The 20,206-nt window shown below is 40.7% G+C and overlaps 1 protein-coding gene across 5 annotated transcripts in view; it reads left to right on the top strand.

The window, feature by feature from the left end:
* atxn7l3a (ataxin 7 like 3a) overlaps positions 1-19,981 on the top strand; it is a 40,634-nt gene extending 20,653 nt beyond the window's left edge. For 3 of the 5 annotated variants that reach the window (XM_078424900.1, XM_078424896.1, XM_078424897.1), the window contains 10 exons: positions 5,293-5,390; positions 5,637-5,659; positions 5,775-5,820; positions 7,144-7,170; positions 8,607-8,638; positions 9,968-10,036; positions 10,265-10,308; positions 13,485-13,556; positions 16,860-16,993; positions 17,594-19,981. In XM_078424900.1, coding sequence (XP_078281026.1) covers positions 5,293-5,390; positions 5,637-5,659; positions 5,775-5,820; positions 7,144-7,170; positions 8,607-8,638; positions 9,968-10,036; positions 10,265-10,308; positions 13,485-13,556; positions 16,860-16,993; positions 17,594-17,739 — 691 coding nt within the window. In that variant the 3' untranslated portion in view covers positions 17,740-19,981. The remainder of the gene's footprint in view (positions 1-5,292; positions 5,391-5,636; positions 5,660-5,774; positions 5,821-7,143; positions 7,171-8,606; positions 8,639-9,967; positions 10,037-10,264; positions 10,309-13,484; positions 13,557-16,859; positions 16,994-17,593) is intronic. The other 2 variants (XM_078424901.1, XM_078424898.1) reach the window with 1 other exon arrangement.
* The last annotated feature ends 225 nt before the right edge of the window (positions 19,982-20,206 follow it).

The raw sequence follows: 20,206 nt of genomic DNA, 5'->3' as shown, positions 1-20,206 counted from the left end.
TGCTTCCAAGTGGTAGCGGTAATGTAGGGATGACATCAAATATGAAATAACAGAGAGCCTATAGCACAGGAACAGTGCACCGAACTTGATGTCAAGTTAAACTGATTTCATAACCTATATCCCTGTATTTCTTGCACTTCAATGTGCCGATCTAAAAGTCTCTTAAACACTACCATTGTATCTGCCTCCACCACTATCCCTCGCAATGTGTTCCAGGCCCATCACTCCCTGTGTAAAAATAAACCTTGCTCTCGACATCTCCATTAAACTTCCCCCTCTCACTATATAGCTATACCTTCTAGTGTTGGACATTACCATCCTGGGTAAAAGGTTCTGACTACCATATCTATGCCTCTCATAATTTTAAGAGAAACATAGAAAATTGGTGCAGGAGTAGGCCGTTCAGCCGTTCAATATGATCATGGCTGATCATCCAGAATCAGTACTCTGGATTCTGTTTTTCCCCATATCCCTTGATTATGTTAGCCCCAAGAACTATATCTAACTCTCTTGAATACATCCAGTGAATTGGTCTCCACTGCCTTCTGTGGCAGAGAATTGCTCAGATTCACAACTCTCTGGCTAAAAAAGTTTTTCCTCATCTCAGTCCTAAATGGCCTACCCCTTATTCTTAAACTGTGACCCCTGGTTCTGGACTCCCCCAACATGGGGAACATTTTCCTGCATCTAGCCTGTCCAATCCTTTAAGAATTTTATCTGTTTCTATAAGATCACCTCTCGTCCTAAATTCCAGTGAATATAAACCCAGTCGATCCATTCTTTCATCATATGTCAGTCCTGCCATCCCGGGAATTAACCCGGTGAACCTATGCTGCACTCGCTCAATAGCAAGAATGTCCTTCCCCAAATTAGGAGACCAAAACTGCGCACAATACTCCAGGTGCAGTCTCACCTGGGCCCTGTACAACTGCGGTAGGACCTTGCTCCAATACTTTAATCCTCTCGCTATGAAGGCCAACATGCCATTAGCTTTCTTCATTGCCAACTGTACCTGCATGCTTACTTTCAGTGACTGATGTACAAGGACACCTAGGTCTCTTTGCACCTCCCCGTTTCCTAATCTGACACCATTCAGATAATAATTTGCCGCCTTGTTCCTGCCACCAAAGTGGATAACCTCACATTTATCCACATTATACTGCATCTGCCCACTCACCCATCCTATCCAAGTCACCCCGCAACCTCATAGCATCCTCCTCGCAGCTCCCTGCCACCCAGTTTCGTGTCTTCTGCAAACTTGGAGATGTTACATTTAATTCCTTCATCTAAATCGTCAATATATATTGTAAATAACTGGGGCCCAGCACTGAGCCTTGCGGCACCCCACTAGTCACTGCCTGCCATTCTGAAAAGGACCTGTTAATTCCTACTCTTTGCTTCCTGTCTGCCAACCAGTTCTCTATCCATGTCAATACCCTACCTCCAATACCATGTGCTCTAATTTTGCACACTAATCTCTTGTGTGGGACCTTGTCAAAAATAGTCCAGATACATCACATCTACTGGCTCTCCCTTATCCATTCTACTTGTTACATCCTCAAAAAATTCCAGAAGATTAGTCAAGCCTGATTTCCCCTTCATAAATCCATGCTGACTTTGACCGATTCTGCCACTGCTGTCCAAATGTGCTACTATTACATCTTTAATAATCGACTCAAGCATCTTCCTTTCTACCGATGTCAGGCCAACTGTTCTATAATTCCCCATTTTCTGTCTCCCTCCTTTCTTAAAAAGTGGGGTTACATTAGCTACCCTCTAGTCCACAGGAACTGATCCAGAGTCTATCGAACATTGGAAAATGATCACCAATGCATCCACAATTTCTAGGGCCACCTCCTTGAGTACTCAGGGATTTAGACCATCAGGCCCTGGGGATTTATCTGCCTTCAGTCCCAACAGTTTACCTAACACCATTTTCTGACTAATGTGGATTCCCTTCAGTTCCTCCCTTCCACCAGATTCTCGGTCCCCTAGTATTTCTGGGAGATTGTTTGTGTCTTCCTTGGTGAAGACAGACCCAAAGTACTTGTTTAATTGGTCTGCCATTTACTTGTTTCCCCTTATAAATTCATCTGTTTCTGACTGTAAGGGACCTACATTTGTCTTCACTAATCTTTTCCTCTGCACATATCTAAAGAAGATTTACAGTCAGCTTTTATATTCTCTGCAAACTTTCTTTCATGCTCTTAATTAACCCCTTTGTCCTCCTCTGTTGAATTCTAAATTTCTCCCAGTCCTCCGGTTTGCTGCTTCCTCTGGACAATTTGTATGCCTCTTCATTAGGTTTAACACTATCCCTAATTTCTCTCGTTAGCCACGGTTGAACCGCCTTACCTGTTTTATTTTTACGCCAGACAAATGTACAATTGTTGTAGTTCATCCATGCGATCTTGAAACCTTTGCGATTGCTTATCCACTGTCAACCCCTTTAAGTATCATTTGCCAGTCTAGCCTCGCCAATTCTCGTGTCATATCATCAAAGTTACCTTTCTTGAAGTTCAGAACCCTTGTCTCCGAATTAACTGTGTCACTCTCCATCTTAATGCAGAATTCTACCATATTATGGTCATTGTTGCCCAAGGGGCTTTGCACAACAAGGTTGCTAATTAATCCTTCCTCATTACACAATACCCAGTCTAGGATGGCCTGCACTCTGGTTGGTTCCTGTACATATTGGCTTAGAAAACCATCCTGTATGCACTCCAGAAAATCTTCCTCCTCAGTGTTGTATACTCGTATCAAGTCTCCCCTCAACCTCTGACGTTCCAGAGAAGACGATCAAGTTTATCCGACCTCTCCAAGCTTAAACCCCCTAACCAATAGAGCAATCGGGTAAACCACCTCTGCACCCTCTCCAATGCCTCCACATCCTTCCTGTAATGGGGCGACCAGAACTGCACACAATACTCCAAACGCAGCCTAACCAGTCTTATTGTGCTGCATCAAGACTTCCTTACAGATGCAGATAAAAGGGATACCACAGTACTAAGGATGACTGGTCAAAACAGATCAATAATAATTCTGTGGAGGATGAATTCCTGTAGTTTATTCAAGGTGTTTTTTCAAGTCAAGTGCATTGGGGAACAGAAAACAAAAGAAAAAAGACACAACCCTGCTAACAAAAGAAGTTAAGAATGGTATCAGATGATGAGATGTATAAAGTTACCACCTACAGTGGCAATCCTGAGAATTGGAAGCAGTTTAGAATTCAGCAAACAAGGACCAAGAGTTAGAGTACAAAATTACAGAATGGGAAAGAGAGCAAGGAGCATAAAAGTGGTCCGTGGAAGCTTTTGTAAGTAGAAAGAAAAAGCTGGGGAAGTTAGTGAAGTCAAGTGTAAGTCCTTTACAATTAGAAGCAGGTGAATTTATCAAGGGAGCAAAGAAATATTTGAGCAGTTGAACAAATACTTATCTCTATCTTCACAGAAGATGACACAAAATATCTTCCCTGAACTGTTGGAGAACTAAGATTTTAATGAAAATTATTAATTGATGTAGATGAATATGTAAGATAAAATGGGTTGGAGAAATTAATGGCATTGAAAACCAATAAATCCCTTTTGCCTAATACAGTATTCTGCATCATAGTACTAAAAGAATGGCCATCGAAACAGTAGATAGATCCTCCCTCGGGTCAATACCCACAGCATCAGTGCCGAACCCCTTCCATATTCTATGGAATATCGAGCATGTATGAGAGAGAAATTCATTGAATGAAAAATTCCAACAGGGAGAATGCTTCCCTTGGCTGTGTGCTGAGTCAGAAGGGTCATAATCTCAGGATACAGGGTTAGACTTTTGGGACTGAGTTAAGGAGAAGTTTATTCACTCAGAGGGTAGTAAACATGTGGAATTATTTATCATTGAAGGCCACAAGACCAAGTTGTTTTCAGAGAGAAATAGAGGGGAGAGATATAGAGCAGAGAGAAGGGTAGCACGGTGGCATGGCAGTAGAACTACTGCCTCACAGCGCCAGAGACCTGGGTTTGACCCTGACTATGGGTCTGTACGGAGTTTGTACGTTTTCCCCGAGACTTGTGTGGGTTTTCCCCGAGATCTTCGGTTTCCTCCCACACTCCACATTTGCTTAGTCATTGTTGTTTGTTGTTCAGCAATGATTGCCATGTTTCGGTACTGCAGGAAATACTTTGAATTGTTCTTTTGCAAATTTAACACGCCGTTGCTTGTAATGAAATCTTACCAATGATGATAGAACAATAACAGCCGACAATATTGGCCTGGATTTTGTAATCGAGAATGGAAATGAAAATGATCCATGAAGATGAAGGAATTTTTATCTCTGGAAACAGATCTCCATATCAATTGCTATCATTTGCCAGGGTTAAAAAATGTCTAGCAATCAGCAACTGTCATGCAACTAGATAAGCATCAATATCAAAGATTTATCAGCTAATGGAGAGGAAAAGACATAAGTTTTAGCTAATATTTTAACAAAATGCAAACATAAATCCGTCCTGCACATTAGATTAAGGCAGAAACTAAAATATTATCTCCAAATAATAATTTTAGAAATATATTTTGAAATAGTCAAGTGGGAAATTCATATACACAAATTAATTTTGGTTTAGAACAATCAAAATTGCTGATAAATGATTATGGCTCAGTATAATAATAAAATCTCATTTATCCTCATGCACCTAAATAATGCAATCGATTATATTTTACAATCATATTTTGACATTTATTGACTTCCCCAGACCGTGATGGAAGCAATTCTGAAGTAGCTGGTTGTGGAAAGTTTTTAAAAAAGTACTGATGATAAACTCGTTGTTTTAGGTTAAATTACCTATCTACGGAAATCCCAAAGTGGTTGTCAGTTTCACATTGTGGTGATGGCTGATGGTTTCCCTGTCGTCACATTTGGAAATCTACTTGCAATATTTTTTTTAGTTTAGAGATACAGCAAAGAAACAGGTACTTCGGCCTATCAAGTCTGCGCTGACCAGCGATCCCCGCACATTAACACCACACACACTAGGGACAATTTACAATTGTACCAAGCCAAAGAATCTATAAACCTGTATGTCTTTGGAGTGTGTGAGGAAATCGGAGCTCCCAAAAAAACCCATACAGGTCACGGGGAGAACGTACAGACAAGCGCCCATAGTTAGGATCGAACCTGGGTCTTTGGCGCTGTAAGGCAGCAACTCTACTGCTGCGCTATCTTACCGCCCAAATACATGTACCATGCCAAGGAACTTGATATAATAGTGGCCATGTTGATGTGTGCTTTGTTTTGTATTATAGAATAGCCAGTAGCAACAACCTCAGCAAATCTGAGAGTGACCAAGAGGACAACGATGACATCAATGATAATGACTGGTCATATGGATCTGAGAAAAAAGGTGATCCTCATCACTATCCTTGAGTGGAGGTTAAAACACACCTGGTAACACATGCAGTTTATTTGTGCAATTGTTCTGATCAGCGTGTTTCATTTTATGCCCTGTTCACACTATAGTTGTACATGCATGTAGCTAATGTGAATTTTTAATTGACAAAATATAATTCAGTTCCTTTAAAAACACTCTGCATTTGGAGAATTTTTTTCTGTGAGAATTAACTGTTTTTTTTAATTCTATTTCATCCAGCAAAGAAGAGAAAGTCTGATAAGGTATGTGCTTGCCTAGAGTTAATGTATTTCAAGTGAGAGCATTCTCCTGTTTGTTCCCCTGATGGCATGAACTACTACTGCTGCAGCTGTTTAAAGAGCTGCTTCTGTCTTTCAGAATCCTAATTCGCCACGGAGATCCAAATCTCTAAAACATAAAAATGGTGAGCTTGTTTTTTGATTAACGTTTGTAATGTTTAAGATTGAACATATGGTTCTATTATTTTCCACCTCTTTCTTGGGGTTCCTTCACATCTTCAGCAGAGCAACTTTCAAGAGTGTGTAGGAAGGAACCTCAGATGCTGGTTTACACCGAGATAGACTCAAAATGCTGGAGTAACTCAGCAGGACAGACAGCATTTCTGGATAGAAGGAATGGGTGACGTTTTGGGTTGAGACCCTTCTTCAGACTGAGTACAAAGGGAGAGGGAGCTACAGAGATAAGGAAGTGTAAGAGATCAAAAGAGATGAGGGTCAAGGGAAATGTAGAATAGACCATTGTTAGCTGGGAGAATGTGACAACAAAGCAACAGAGATACAATGTAATCAGAGGGACAGTCAGGCTGATCAGAGAACTGGGAAGGGGGAAGGATAGAGAGAGAGGGAAAGCAAGGATAACTTGAAGTTAGAGAAATTAATATTCATACCACTGGGGTGTAAGCTGCCCAAGCGAAATAGGAAGTGTTGTTCCTCCAATTTGCAAATGGGCATTTTCAATGGTCTATACATTTTCCATGGTCTATACATTTTCCTTGCCCTTCATCTCTTTTGATTTCTTACACTTACTTCCTTATCTTTATAACTCCCTCTCCCCAGGCACTCAGTTTGAAGAAGAGTCTCGAATCGTCACCAATTCCTTCTCTCCAGGGATGCTGCTTGTCCCGCTGAGTTACTCCAGCATTTTGTGTCCAACTTTCAAAAGTGTTTTATGGTCCTATGTACCGAAACGGAACATTGAAATTCTCGCTTGTAATTTGTGCTTACGGTAGAAACTAAAATATTATCATCTACAAATAATAATTGTAGAAATATATTTTGAAATAGTCAAGAGGGAAATTCACATACACAGACTTAATTTTTGTTTAGAATAATCAAGATTGCTGATAAATGATTATGGCTCAATATACCATTAAAATTTACTCTCGTGCACCTAAATAATGCATGAATTCCTAAATAATACCTGGAATGGACAGGTTTAGAACGGCCCTGGTGTGCACCCTGATCTATGATATGCATTGAGGCATAGTGACAGTAATGAATTAGGCACAAATCAACCCGTACATAGGTTATGGTTTAGTTTTGTTTATCATTGAAATAATGAATCCCGTGAATTAGGGCCATTAAGGCAATATCCACATACAACAAAATGCATTAGAAACTTAATTGTTTCCAACAATGTTTCAGAAACGTAGAAATTAAACAGAAATCTAGGTATCAGTAACAACAATATGCAAACCGTTCACCAAGATATTCTGTCCTTTCTTCAGATTTAGTTGATGAATACCCATTTGCAGGTGAGCTCTTGGCTGAAACTCCAAGTAAATAAACCATAAAGCCATCAGATTAACAGATGACACATGCAATAGCAATGAAGTTTGTTGATTAGAGAAAACCTTGCTTCAAGTACATCCAAATAACTTAATTTTATCAATTCTTGATTATAGACTTGAGGTAAGATTTTTTTTCTCCATTGATACCAATTTAATACTGTACAAATCAGCCAGCAGACAAAGCTCTTATCAACAAATTCTTTGATTAACTTGTCAAAGCAGATATTACCAGTGCCATGCTAGAATCCCAGCCACACTGGAGCCAACTAATATCTTGAGTTTCAAAGCAACTTGTGGTAGGTGGTGAAATAGAACGCTCTGGAAAAACTCAGCAGGTCAGGCGTCACCTGTGGTGAAAGAAACAGAGTTAATGTATCAAGCCAGTGAAGCTCCATCCGAAAGGGAGACTGTTTTGGGGGACAGGGTTGGTTGGCGGTAATGTATTCAGATCGGGAGGACAACCTGTAAAATGCTAACAAAATCATAGAATTATGAGAGTGGAGGAGGAAACCATGCATCCCATTAAATTTCTAGTACTGCAGTTGCTAAGATTGTTTAATTAATGTATACATTTCTTTTGTTTGAACTAAATGTTAAATATTTGAAAAATTTGGCTGACTTGTCACTTCAATTTTAAAGAATGTAAGGTGACGGTGTTCTAATTCTTTGTCACTGGTACAAAAAAAACTGTTCTATGCACAGTGAGTCCAATTTGAAAAGCACAAAATTCACATAGAAATTTTAGAAAGTATTCAGCAGAGGAGGATAAATGTCAGTATTTAAGGAGTAGAATGCAGACTATACAACAAACAATCAGTTTTGGCTTTATGACACAATTGTACCATTGCTGGAAGGCAGCATGTTCCTAGGTACCGTATTCCAATAAATTTACCTAATGAATTATCAAGTTATACTCATGACAAATCACTTCCCTAAAAGTGTTTTTAAAATTCATTATATTAGTTTCAGTGTGGCAAATGCTCATTAGTTTGATCTCAGTAGGGTGGCAGGAATGTTGAATTGCCGGCTTGATGTAAAAATTTGGCCTTGTTTCCTTTTCTTGATTGCTGGTTTTTGATTGAGTTTTGTGGATGTGCCTGTGTATGGATGTGAATGATAGCAAGATCCAGCTCTGTCAGTGTTGTATAAGCTTCTAACACTCACTCCATAGGTTCATACATAATAAATACCCAGCCACATGGAAAATGCACTGAACAACTGCTGACTCTTGTGAAAATTGAGAGGAAATGGCAAAAGATGAGAGACCATTTTGTTATTAAATATTTTGTGAAATCAAAAAATATTTTCTAATCTGAATGAAGCATCCCTTCTTTATCATGATAGAATCTTGATGTGCATGAAACTAATTTGATCAAATTACCTTTGGTGTCTTTTTGCAGGGGAGCTCAGTGGAAATTCTGATCCATATAAGGTAATAAAGCACACTTTAGTATTGTTTATATATAATGTGAGTAGCTTGATCTAAATATGTGCAAGAGCAGAAATGTTCTATGAGCTGATTGGCTTATCAATATAAACAGCTGCTAAATTTTATTAATGCTCCATTTTAGCTCTAATTAAGCAAAAACAGCTCGGTGGACACTTGGGTAGAAGTTCCAATGTCGACATTTGACAAGGCTGCACTTTCTGATGTTATTGGTAGTTGTATTTCAGGAGATTCTGCTTGCCAATGACCAATGATATTACCATGTGGGATTGGGAGGTTTTTTAAAAATTCAACAACAGGAGCACAAAATTATTGCTGTATAATTGCAGACACTGAACTGAGATGCCCCACGTCGTCTGAATCCCAAATTCAATATGCCTCCTTTCTTGGTATTGTTCCTAGATTTTCACTGTTCCAGAATTTAATGAGGAATTAAATCCTGATTCCAGGATCTTTTTTTTCATTTCTTTCCATTCTCCTCCGATGGGACTGCTTCATCTCATCAATGCACTCCAAGTCTGACACGTATTGGCCCTTTTTTGTATTGAATGAGTTGACTGCTCATAACAGTTCATACAAATACTTAATTCACCACATGGGTGAGCTGGTCCTGGGGTCCTGCACTTTATCACTTTGGTGATTCTTCTGTCATCAGCTGTGGAGGTCTTCCTTGGCCTGCCAGTCCCTTTGCGATTAGTAAACTCACCAGTGCTCTCTTCTTAATGATGTTCCAAACAGTTGATTTTGATACGCCTAAGGTTTGGCTGATGTCTCTTAACAGTTTTATTCTTGTTTCTCAGTCTCATAATGGCTTCTTTGACTTTCATTGGCACAACTTTGGTCCTCATGTTGAGAAACAGCAATAAACGTTTCCAAAGGTGATGGAAAGACTAGGTGCTGAGAGCTCTCTTACACCTGCATTAAGCGGCATTTAAACACACTTGAGCAATTAGAAAAACCCGTGAGGCCATGTGTCCCAAACATTATGGTGTCCTGAAATGGGGGGACTATGTATAAACACAGCTGTAATTTAAATATGGTGAAACCAAAATGTATAAACATTTTCTCTTAATGATTAACACATGTTAACATTTGATCATGTAAGCATGATCTTTTGATTATCCTAACATTTTGAGCACTTTGTGGGCTGTAACCTACAGGCTGGGAAATGAGATGAATCTAAGTAATCTTTTAGCAGAGATGGAAGTGAACTTGGGCAGCTGATGGTGTGGGTCTTGTGACGTAAATGTCATGTTAAAACCCGAATTAAGTCTCCCAGTGTGTAATAATACGTTTCTGCTCTCTGTGGCACAGTACAACAATAATTCTGGCATCAACTATGAAAACCTGGGTCCTGAAGAATTGCGCTCTTTGCTGACAACGGTTAGTGTTAACCAATTGTGAGGTGTGAAAGATCTTGGAGAACTGAAGTACTCTTAAATTTCAGTGAAGATAAATTTCACTCCTGCTCCTGTTTTATTTATTTGCTTGTAACAATGTTCAGTGAGTGGCTTTTCCTTATGCTGTTGATTTGCCCATTGTCCAGTTTTATGTCTGCTTTTGGTCAGATTCCATGGGTGTTTCTCAGTAAATCCGCCTCCTCTTTTTCAGCAATGTGGTGTCATCTCGGAGCACACCAAGAAAATGTGTACAAGGTAAGAATCCTGCAAAATAACTTGTCCTGCACCAGTCATGGATACCTTATAGCACTTAAGTAACCACTTTTAACTGTGACTTGAAAATCCCCCCCCCCCCCCCCCCCGTCAAAGATTAAGGCATGAACCCTGGATAAGTGCAGAAACAAGGTGGAGCTGAGGAGTAAATCTGCAGGCACGTTGGAAAAAAACGCAAGAACCTTTAGAAGTGATGGTGGGAACGTTCTTTATTGCAGTGCCGATTAATAAGTGTTAAAAGTCACAGAAAGGGAGGAATACCTGAAATATGTGAAATCTTGATAAATGTCAGACTCTGAACTTGAAAGAATATGGGGTCCTGACTTTGCAGGTGCGATAATAGCCAATAGATGGTATTGTACTTAGTGTGTGGGACACTTTGGGACTTGGGAACCTATGCTGGATCATGATTGACAGCACCCCAGCAGAGCTAGAAATACTTGCTTAGGTTGGCTTGAGTTCACAATCAAAGCAGCCTGAACAAAATACGGTTCTGAAAGAATTCAGTGGGTCAGACAGCATCTGTGGAGCGAATGAACAGACAATGTTTTGGGTCAGAACCTTTCTTCCGACTGATGGTAGAGTTCTAGCATTGGGATTTACCTCACAATGTAGAAAATTGCTCAAGTTTGTCATGTTCACCAAAATCGGGACACATCTAATCAGGCATTTCTCTCAGTTATAAAGAAACTGATGGAATGCGTCATCAATAGTTCAGTTAAATGGCAAGTACTCCCAAATAATCATAACCTATCTGTGTTTTGCAAGGCAATATGGTTACAAACCTCATCACAATCTTGGTCAATAGAAATCAAGGCGATAAATTCCAGTGACTTGGTTATATTTTGCAAAAATAAATTGTTGTTGCAATTATACCAGGAGAGTGTACTAGGTCCAGTCATCTTCATTTGCTTCATCTATGAATTTCCATCATAAGGTTAAAGATATGGATGGTTGCTAGTGTTCAATTCCATCTGCAGCATTGCAGCAAATGAAGGAGCACTTGTCTCCATGCAGCAAGAAACATATACAACATGCAAGCATTGGGTAATCAATGGCAAACAGACATACATACGACTTTGTAGCAAAAGTTGGCTTGTGTGGCTATCTAATAAGATAATGACCGGCCCGATTGTAAACTTGATTCCATATTATCATTTGTCCACAGTAATTATTCACTCTCTTGCTTACCAAGAATCTGCCACACTCTGGCTTAACAATGTAGATACAATGAAGATGGACACAAAGTACTGGAGTAACTCAGCAGGACAGGCAGCATCTCTGGAGAACAAGGAACCCACACTCTGGCTTAACAGTGTGGATACAAGGAACTGCAGATGCTGGTTTACAAAAAAAGTCACAAAGTGCTGGAGTAACATAGTGGGTCAGATAGCTTCTCTGAAGAACATGGATAGGTGACTGAAGAAGGATTTTGACCCAAAATGTCACCTATCCATCTTCTCCAGTGGTGTTGCCTAATCTGTTGAGTTACTTCAGCACTTTGTGTCTTTTTCTGGTTTAACAATGCCATGCAAGTAAAGGTAACATTAATGCCAGAAAAGTACTAGGAAGGAGATAAAAGGGAATCTAAGCACCAATTCTTGATATTGAGGAGCATTGTTATCAGTGAGTCCACCACCCACTGTCAATATCCTGGGGGTCGCTATTGACCAGAAATTCAAGTGGACAAGCCACATAAATACTGTGGCTCAAGAATGAGTATCCTGCAAGGAGTAACACACCTCCAGGCACCACAATGTCTTCCACCACATGGAAGGCAAGGTCAGGAGGGTGACGGCACAGCGAACAATATCTTAGTGAGTGCAGTTCCAACTGCAGAAACTCAACACTATTCAAGAGAAATTACCTGGCTTGATTGACAGCCCATCCACTACCTGAGTGTGTCCCATCTACAAAATGGCCCATTGTTCTTCCCCTTAACAATTCCACAGCAGGAAGAATAAGGGCTGATGATGCATCGGAATTCCAATACCTGTGGTTTGCTTCCTAATCACATACCATCCTTGCTCAGAAATGTATAATAGTTTTATTTTTGCTGAGTCTGAATCCTGAAACTTGCTGGTTGATGTTGTGGAAATGCTTTCAGCAGAAAAATTGAAGTGGCGGAGGAGATGGTTGAGGCAGGTCCTATTGCAATGTTTAAGGTTGGGCGTGTTGGCCATTGTGGGCAAGTTAAGCCGAAGGGCCTGTTTCTACGTTGTATGATTCCATGTCTCTATGTGACATGGAATAAAATAGCAGTGGGCTATTATTGTGAGTGTATTGGCTCAAAGGATAGAAGAAGCTGAGGCTATAATCATCAAATAGAAAATGCTTGAAGAGAGAGAGTCATGATGTTGTGTGGAAAAGAGCAGGAAAGTAAAACTTAGAAACCAAACTACAGGTTGGAAAGACCTCTGTAATGTATCATTCATGGGTGAAGCTATTAACATGCGTTTCTTTGTAGAATAGTAATTTATGTAATAAATACTCGGTCACTTTTTTATATGTTGGAGTCTCAGAAGTCTTAATGCATATTTTGAGGAGCAAACAGCACTTTTGTAATAGGTCAATTGATTAAATCATTATTAAATTAGATGAAAAATTATCAAAGCGCAATATTGATTATTATGCACGCAGAAAAAACAGAATGTAAACAACAACATGGACATGTTGGATTGAAATGCCTCTGTTTGAGTCCAAAGAAGAGAAACATCACCTATCCATGTTCTTCGGCGATGCTGCCTGACCCGCTGAATTACTCCAGCACTCTGTGAAACATCACCTATCCATGTTCTCCAGAGATGCTGCCTGACCCGTTGAGTTACTCCAGCACTCTGAAACATCACCTACCTATGTTCTCCAGAGATGCTGCCTGACCTGCTGAGTTACTCCAGCACTCTGTGTCCTTTTGCCTCTAACTGTGCTGTGAGTGTGACGATGCATGTGTTGAGCTTATCTGATGGAGCAGCTCCTGTGGACAGTCAGAAGTGAACTGGTAGAAAGATGCATGTGTCACCTACTCCTTTTCTCCAGAGATGCTGCCTGAGCCGCAAAGTTGCTCCATGGGAGTAATACTCTTGTGTCTATCTTGGATGTATGTGTGCAGTACTTGTTCTGTTCCTATTTAACTACAACTTGATTATTGGTTGTTTTAGGTCATTGCGGTGTCCTCAGCACACAGATGAGCAGCGGCGATCTGTACGCGTCTACCTCCTGGGATCTTCAGTGTAAGTCCAATTGTGTGAGGTGGTGGAATTGATATGGTAACAGTGAAACCACAATGGAATTTGATAATGCCGTTCCTATGAATACTTCTTGAGCGGCTTCTTTCAGGGATGTCATGGAAGCAGGCCCTTTGGCCCAATGCGTGCATACCGACTGAGATGGCCCATCCAAGCTCCTCCATTTGTCAATGTTCGGTTCATATCCCTCAAAACCTTACCTATTCATGTACCTGGCCAAGTGTCTTTTAAATGTTGTTATAATACCTGCCTCAACTAAGTCCTCTGGCAGCTCATTCACCACCCTCTGAGTGAAAACGTTGCCCCTCTGGTTCCTTTTCAATCTTTCCCCTCTCACCTTAAACAGATGTTCTCTTTTTTTTTGTCTCCTACCCTGGGTAAAAGATTCTTTGTATTCACCTTATCTAGTCCCCCTCATGATTTCATACACTGTAAATCCGCCCCTCCGATGTCTTAATTCTCAATTAAAGAGAGTTGCTCAGACGTGGCACCATAATATAATATCGCTTGTTTTAACGGACCTCTTCATAGCTGGTTTTGGTTATAGCGGACGGACCTATCCCGTGGCTGCCTGCACAACGTTCGCAGTGCTGGCTGCCACTGTCATGGCTGCTCCCAGGTCTGCCTGCTCCATGTCCCGACCGTTCCCATATCGTGCCTGCCACCGCCACACCAACCGCCGGTGCCCCCCGCCATGCCTACCGCCACCGCCAACCCCTCCCTGCACTCCAGCCTATCCTCACCTCTCCCCGGCCACCAACTGGCTGTGGATGTCAACTCGCCCAGTCCCAGACTGAGAAACTGAAGAAGGGTCCCAACACGGAACATCACCTACCCATGTTCTGAGATGCTGTCTGACCTGTTGAGTTAGTTCAGCACTTTTTTGTGTTAGCCAGCAACTGCAGCCATTTGATTATATTACATACAATGATAGTACCTTTCTCAGTTATAATGGGCAAACAACAATAACGGACACCATTCCTGTCCCCTGCCCCCTCCATGGTCCATTATAACTAGGGTTTACTGTATAAACTAATTTATTTGTATATGTGACACCACACTTTCTGCAGCTTTAACGTTGCAGTACTCTAAATAATAATCTCCTTTCTGCCCACCAGCAAACAGTGAACAAATGTTGATTGGCTCACCAGAATTTTTAACTGTTAAAAGAGAATAATTTGAGATACTTGTGCATTGAGACGGGCATATTATATATTATATACAAGGGCACTGTATTATAGACACAAAATGCTCCATGTTGCCTGTGCCACCGAGTTGCTCCAGCATTTTGTGTCTATCTTTGATCTGCAGTTCTTTCCTACACCATATTATATACATTGGGCAGCATATCAATAGACAATAGACAATAGGTGCAGGAGTAGGCCATTCAGCCCTTCGAGCCAGCACTGCCATTCAATGCGATCATGGCTGATCACTCTCAATCAGTACCCCGTTCCTGCCTTCTCCCCATACCCCCTCACTCCGCTATCCTTAAGAGCTCTATCCAGCTCTCTCTTGAAAGCATCCAACGAACTGGCCTCCACTGCCTTCTGAGGCAGAGAATTCCACACCTTCACCACTCTCTGACTGAAAAAGTTCTTCCTCATCTCCGTTCTAAATGGCCTACCCCTTATTCTTAAACTGTGGCCCCTTGTTCTGGACTCCCCCAACATTGGGAACATGTTTCCTGCCTCTAATGTGTCCAATCCCCTAATTATCTTATATGTTTCAATAAGATCCCCCCTCATCCTTCTAAATTCCAGTGTATACAAGCCCAATCGCTCCAGCCTTTCAACATACGACAGTCCCGCCATTCCGGGAATTAACCTAGTGAACCTACGCTGCACGCCCTCCATAGCAAGAATATCCTTCCTCAAATTTGGAGACCAAAACTGCACACAGTACTCCAGGTGCGGTCTCACCAGGGCCCGGTACAACTGTAGAAGGACCTCTTTGCTCCTATACTCAACTCCTCTTGTTACGAAGGCCAACATTCCATTGGCTTTCTTCACTGCTTGCTGTACCTGCATGCTTCCTTTCATTGACTGATGCACTAGGACACCCAGATCTCGTTGAACTCCCCCTCCTCCTAACTTGACACCATTCAGATAATAATCTGCCTTTCTATTCTTACTTCCAAAGTGAATAACCTCACACTTATCTACATTAAACTGCATCTGCCATGTATCCGCCCACTCACACAACCTGTCCAAGTCACCCTGCAGCCTTATTGCATCTTCCTCACAATTCACACTACCCCCCAGCTTAGTATCATCTGCAAATTTGCTAATGGTACTTTTAATCCCTTCGTCTAAGTCATTAATGTATATTGTAAATAGCTGGGGTCCCAGCACCGAACCTTGCGGTACCCCACTGGTCACTGCCTGCCATTCCGAAAGGGCCCCATTTATCCCCACTCTTTGCTTTCTGTCTGTCAACCAATTTTCTATCCATGTCAGTACCCTACCCCCAATACCATGTGCCCTAATTTTGCCCACTAATCTCCTATGTGGGACCTTGTCGAAGGCTTTCTGAAGTGCTTGTATACATGAGCACTGATACTTTGTGAAAATCGCTTGCATTATGCAGTTTCTTCTTGCAGTTCTTATTCTGGATCAAGTTCCTCTGATGAAGAGAATGTCCTAATGCTATAGTGTGATTAAATAAGGATAATGGGGTTGTGAAATAAGCTATTGCTCTGATGGAAAAGCCATTACAGCAAAAGTGGATTAATGAGATGTTTGTTCAGAGAGAATATTCTGGATTAATGGAAGAAGGGCATTTAAAAATGACACTGGAAATATTACAAGGGCAGGTTTGTTGGGTAGCACATGTGCAGCTGGTGCTCTAGTTTCCTCCCACATACCAAAGACCTGATTGGTAAATTATTGTCCACTTTAAATTTCCTCTTGTATATAGGTGAACGGTAAACACTAGGGGGAGTTGATAGTAATATGGGGATTAGTGTAAATGGTTAATGGTCAGAGCAGGCAATGTGGGCTGAAGGTCCTGTTTCCATGTTTTATGACTCCATGATTCATTGATTCCGATGGCCTTTTCTCTTATTCAGAAGCTGATTTGTTTAAGTGAAGTAGCTCCAAGCCCTGCTGGTTCTGCATTCTCAATGCAGCAGCACAGGCTGTTCCAAAGAAGGAAGCAAAGCTTGTGTTCCTGCATTAATCAATCAGCGGATAAATCTCTCCAGATGCTCCATTATTGTGGATGGCTTGGCCTAAATGACATTTACAACAGGGCTGTGTGTTCAGAGTGTCTTATGCTTCATTTCAGATCCCTTCCGGAATCTGAAGTAACTGTAGAGAATGAGAGTTACGATGCCTTAGAGAGTCAGAGCTTTATGAGTCGACTACAATGGGATGGCACTTCAGATATCTCACCTTCTGACTCAGCATCTTCCAAAGCAAGTGAGTGCTCTTTTTCGTACTAAAGGTTGGTGGTATGGACTGGTTAAACTAACACCAACAAACTAGATAAGCATCCTTTAGAGGTGCTCACTTTGGAGCATTATTTAAGATGTTAGTTTTCCCATTAGTAAGGCTGGCATTACTACATTTCTTTTCTGTTTTCTCCTCTTGTGCTAGTAGGATTTTGACATGCTGAGGGATGTGATCCATTGTACTTGAGTTTGACCTGATTGTGGTTACTTATTGTATATCTGATCTGTTTGGATAGCATGCAAAACAAAACTTTTCACTGTAGACGTGTCATTAATGTCACAACCTCCAACCTTATAGTTTCTCCAATACCCATTTCAATCTCCTTCCCAAAATCTACAAGCAGGACTGCTGTGACAGACCCATTACATTGGTATGACGAAGGGTCCTGACCTGAAACATCGGCTGTCCATTCCCTCCACAGATGCTGCCCGACCCGCTTTCCTCCAGCACTCTGCGTTTTGCATAATAGATGGTTTGTTAGTTTTGAGTGTGAAAATGTAAAAAATTACCATGTGTCTGGTGAAACAAACACATTGCTAACAAGTTTTTTTCTTGCTGCCTGTGAAGGTACCAACAATTCTGATTCCAAGAAGAGCAAAAAAAAGAAGCCTCACCTAGGACTTCCTAGTGCTCCTGGCATGAGCATCAGTAAGAAGAAGAAACTGAAAACACCTGCTCCACCCTCATCTAGTATATATGATGACATCAATTGAAAAAAATTGAGCTACTTTTCTTCTCCTGCAATATCTCAACAAGTTTCACATCTGCGGTTACTTTGATGAGATGACCATTGAACCACCCAGTTCCTGAGAAGAGTGGATTGGCTTCAAGATCGTACTTGAGCCTTGGAAGATCGTGGTCCTGTAAACTGAAGGCTTCATTCCATGATGGTTGACATTGTCTTTTATTTATTATACAAAGAATGAGGGATTTTTCTGGTGTACAAAGCTGATGAAATATTGCTGTTTGATTGCATTAATTGTGTCCTGGTCTCAATGACGAAAACTCATGCCTGAAGCTGCCACTCATTTCTGACTTCTCTAGATAAACCGCTATAATCCCTCATTATGCCAGATTAGATCAGGCTATGAGTTTACAACTATTCCCCTTTATACTGCAACATTTTGTGATGTCAGAGTGCTGCTCATAGCATTTGTGGTGCCAATTGTGCAAGGGCAAGGGTTAGTCACTGTGTAACTTTATAGTGTTACTGTGTATTTATCAAAGGTTAGCCTTTCTGATTGCAGTGTTCTTCATAAAGGCTGTGGAGAGCAGGACAGCCACCATGGTAAGTGCAACAAATGGACTACGACGAACGAGTAGGTTGTGAAAATGCTTCTCATGGCTGGATTTAATCTGATCCTGACGAATGATGTCAGCATCACAAGCCGGACATCTTTGCTAGTTTATCCAAACTGTAATTCAAACATATTTCAATTTGTCCATTACACCTTTTTAAAGCTCCACACTTCCCAGTCAATTGAAATTAGTTTAAATACTGCTTGGTATTTATGTCTAATCTTGTAACAATTTCCAAAGTGTTGATTGTCTATGGTTTGTAAGGGATTGACTATTCTCAGATATGGCCTAGCCTTTCATTATTTGAATAATGATGGCTGAGCAAATGCTATAATATGGATCATATGATATGGACAATGATTGATTTCTTAATGAAACTTAAAAGATCTTGAAGGACTTAAGAGCCTCATGAATTTGAAATGCAATCCGGGCACAAGTGCCGTTTTCTTTTGGCACTTGTCAGTTGGAATTGAGGCACAAGGCTGCCATGATTAGACAGTCAAAGCAGCACAGCAGATGGATGGACAGCAGCAAACCATCAAGTCCCTTTTGGTCAACACCGAGTTGGTAAGTCGGCAACTCATGATAGCCTGTTTGCCATCATGACATGGATGCCTTGGTCCTTTTCTTTTGAACTAGTGGATCAAATAGGATCCATGCAAATGGTTGCGTCTCATGTTGGAAAACATCCGTCGATTGTTTGTGAGACTGCCCTTGTTTCCAGTCTTATTAATGCGACATTGGTTGACAGAAATTGATATCCAAGTTGGATTGAGGGGTAGTTGCAGAAGGAGTAATTGTCATCACTTTTCAAAACAGCATGTCATTTTTTGTTTTGCCAGTGGGACCAAATTGGACGTTTCATTTTGTTTACATCTGAGAAGCTGGAAGTCTTTTTTCCCCCCCTCCAAAAGTATATATTAACAAACTTAACATGGGTGGGTCTCAATCGCCATTTGACATTAAAATGGTTGGGAGAAATTATCTGCGTGCTGCTTCCTTCCGGGCAGCATGATGTTGCCCAACACTAAAAAAAACATTGCACTTTACGTCTGATTGTGTGTGTATGCTGGATTTGAAGGGTTCTTCTGGACTTGATATGGCCCTTTCTCGGGGCCCTGAAAAAAGAACCAACACAACCGTTGTGAAATGCTTTGCAGATTAAACTGAATTATATGTCGTAGATTTCAAAGAAAGGAAAATGAACAGAAAATCATGAATGAATTTGGCGAATGCCTTGCATTTGTATTTTATGTTGTAGCCAGCTGACCTGTGTAGCACATTGAGCGTGTTCATTTGAATCATTATGTAACAATGACTAAAACTTGTGCTTCCAGTTTCATTGCATCTTGACTATAAAAACTAAATATAAATCAAGGAGTGAATGCAACAGAATGAATCCTTGCTATGCAAACAGGCTAGTCTATTTTTGATGGACAAATATATTCTGTTTTGGATCCTTGCAGAGCATGGGAGATGGCTTATAATTGGTCATTAATAGCCACTATCAGTGGTTATAATATTTTTGCCTGGTTAAGGTTATGTGAATAAGATTACAGCAGGTAAGTACTGGAGCTGTAGTCTTTGCTTTTCATATTAACAATTTTATTTAAAGAGATTTTAGATGACTTTCAATTAAACGGATAATGTTTGACACATTTATTTCTGGATTTTTTATATTTTACCTTGTGATTCAGGTTGTAATTTGTAGCTTCCCTGTATCTTGGGCTAGAAAATTGGAGCAGACTAAAATAGTCAGATGGGTGTTCTTGAGTTGCAAGGGTTGTTCATTTGTCTAAACAAATGTATGCGTGGGATTTGGGATCCCTTTTAAAGTCAAGGAAGTGGTGATTTCCCTTCTGTCTTTGCAAGTGTTCTGTA

This window comes from Rhinoraja longicauda, chromosome 29, assembly GCF_053455715.1.
Source record: "Rhinoraja longicauda isolate Sanriku21f chromosome 29, sRhiLon1.1, whole genome shotgun sequence".
NCBI classification, from domain to species: domain Eukaryota; kingdom Metazoa; phylum Chordata; class Chondrichthyes; order Rajiformes; family Arhynchobatidae; genus Rhinoraja; species Rhinoraja longicauda.
This window is presented reverse-complemented; position numbering and strand designations above follow the sequence as displayed.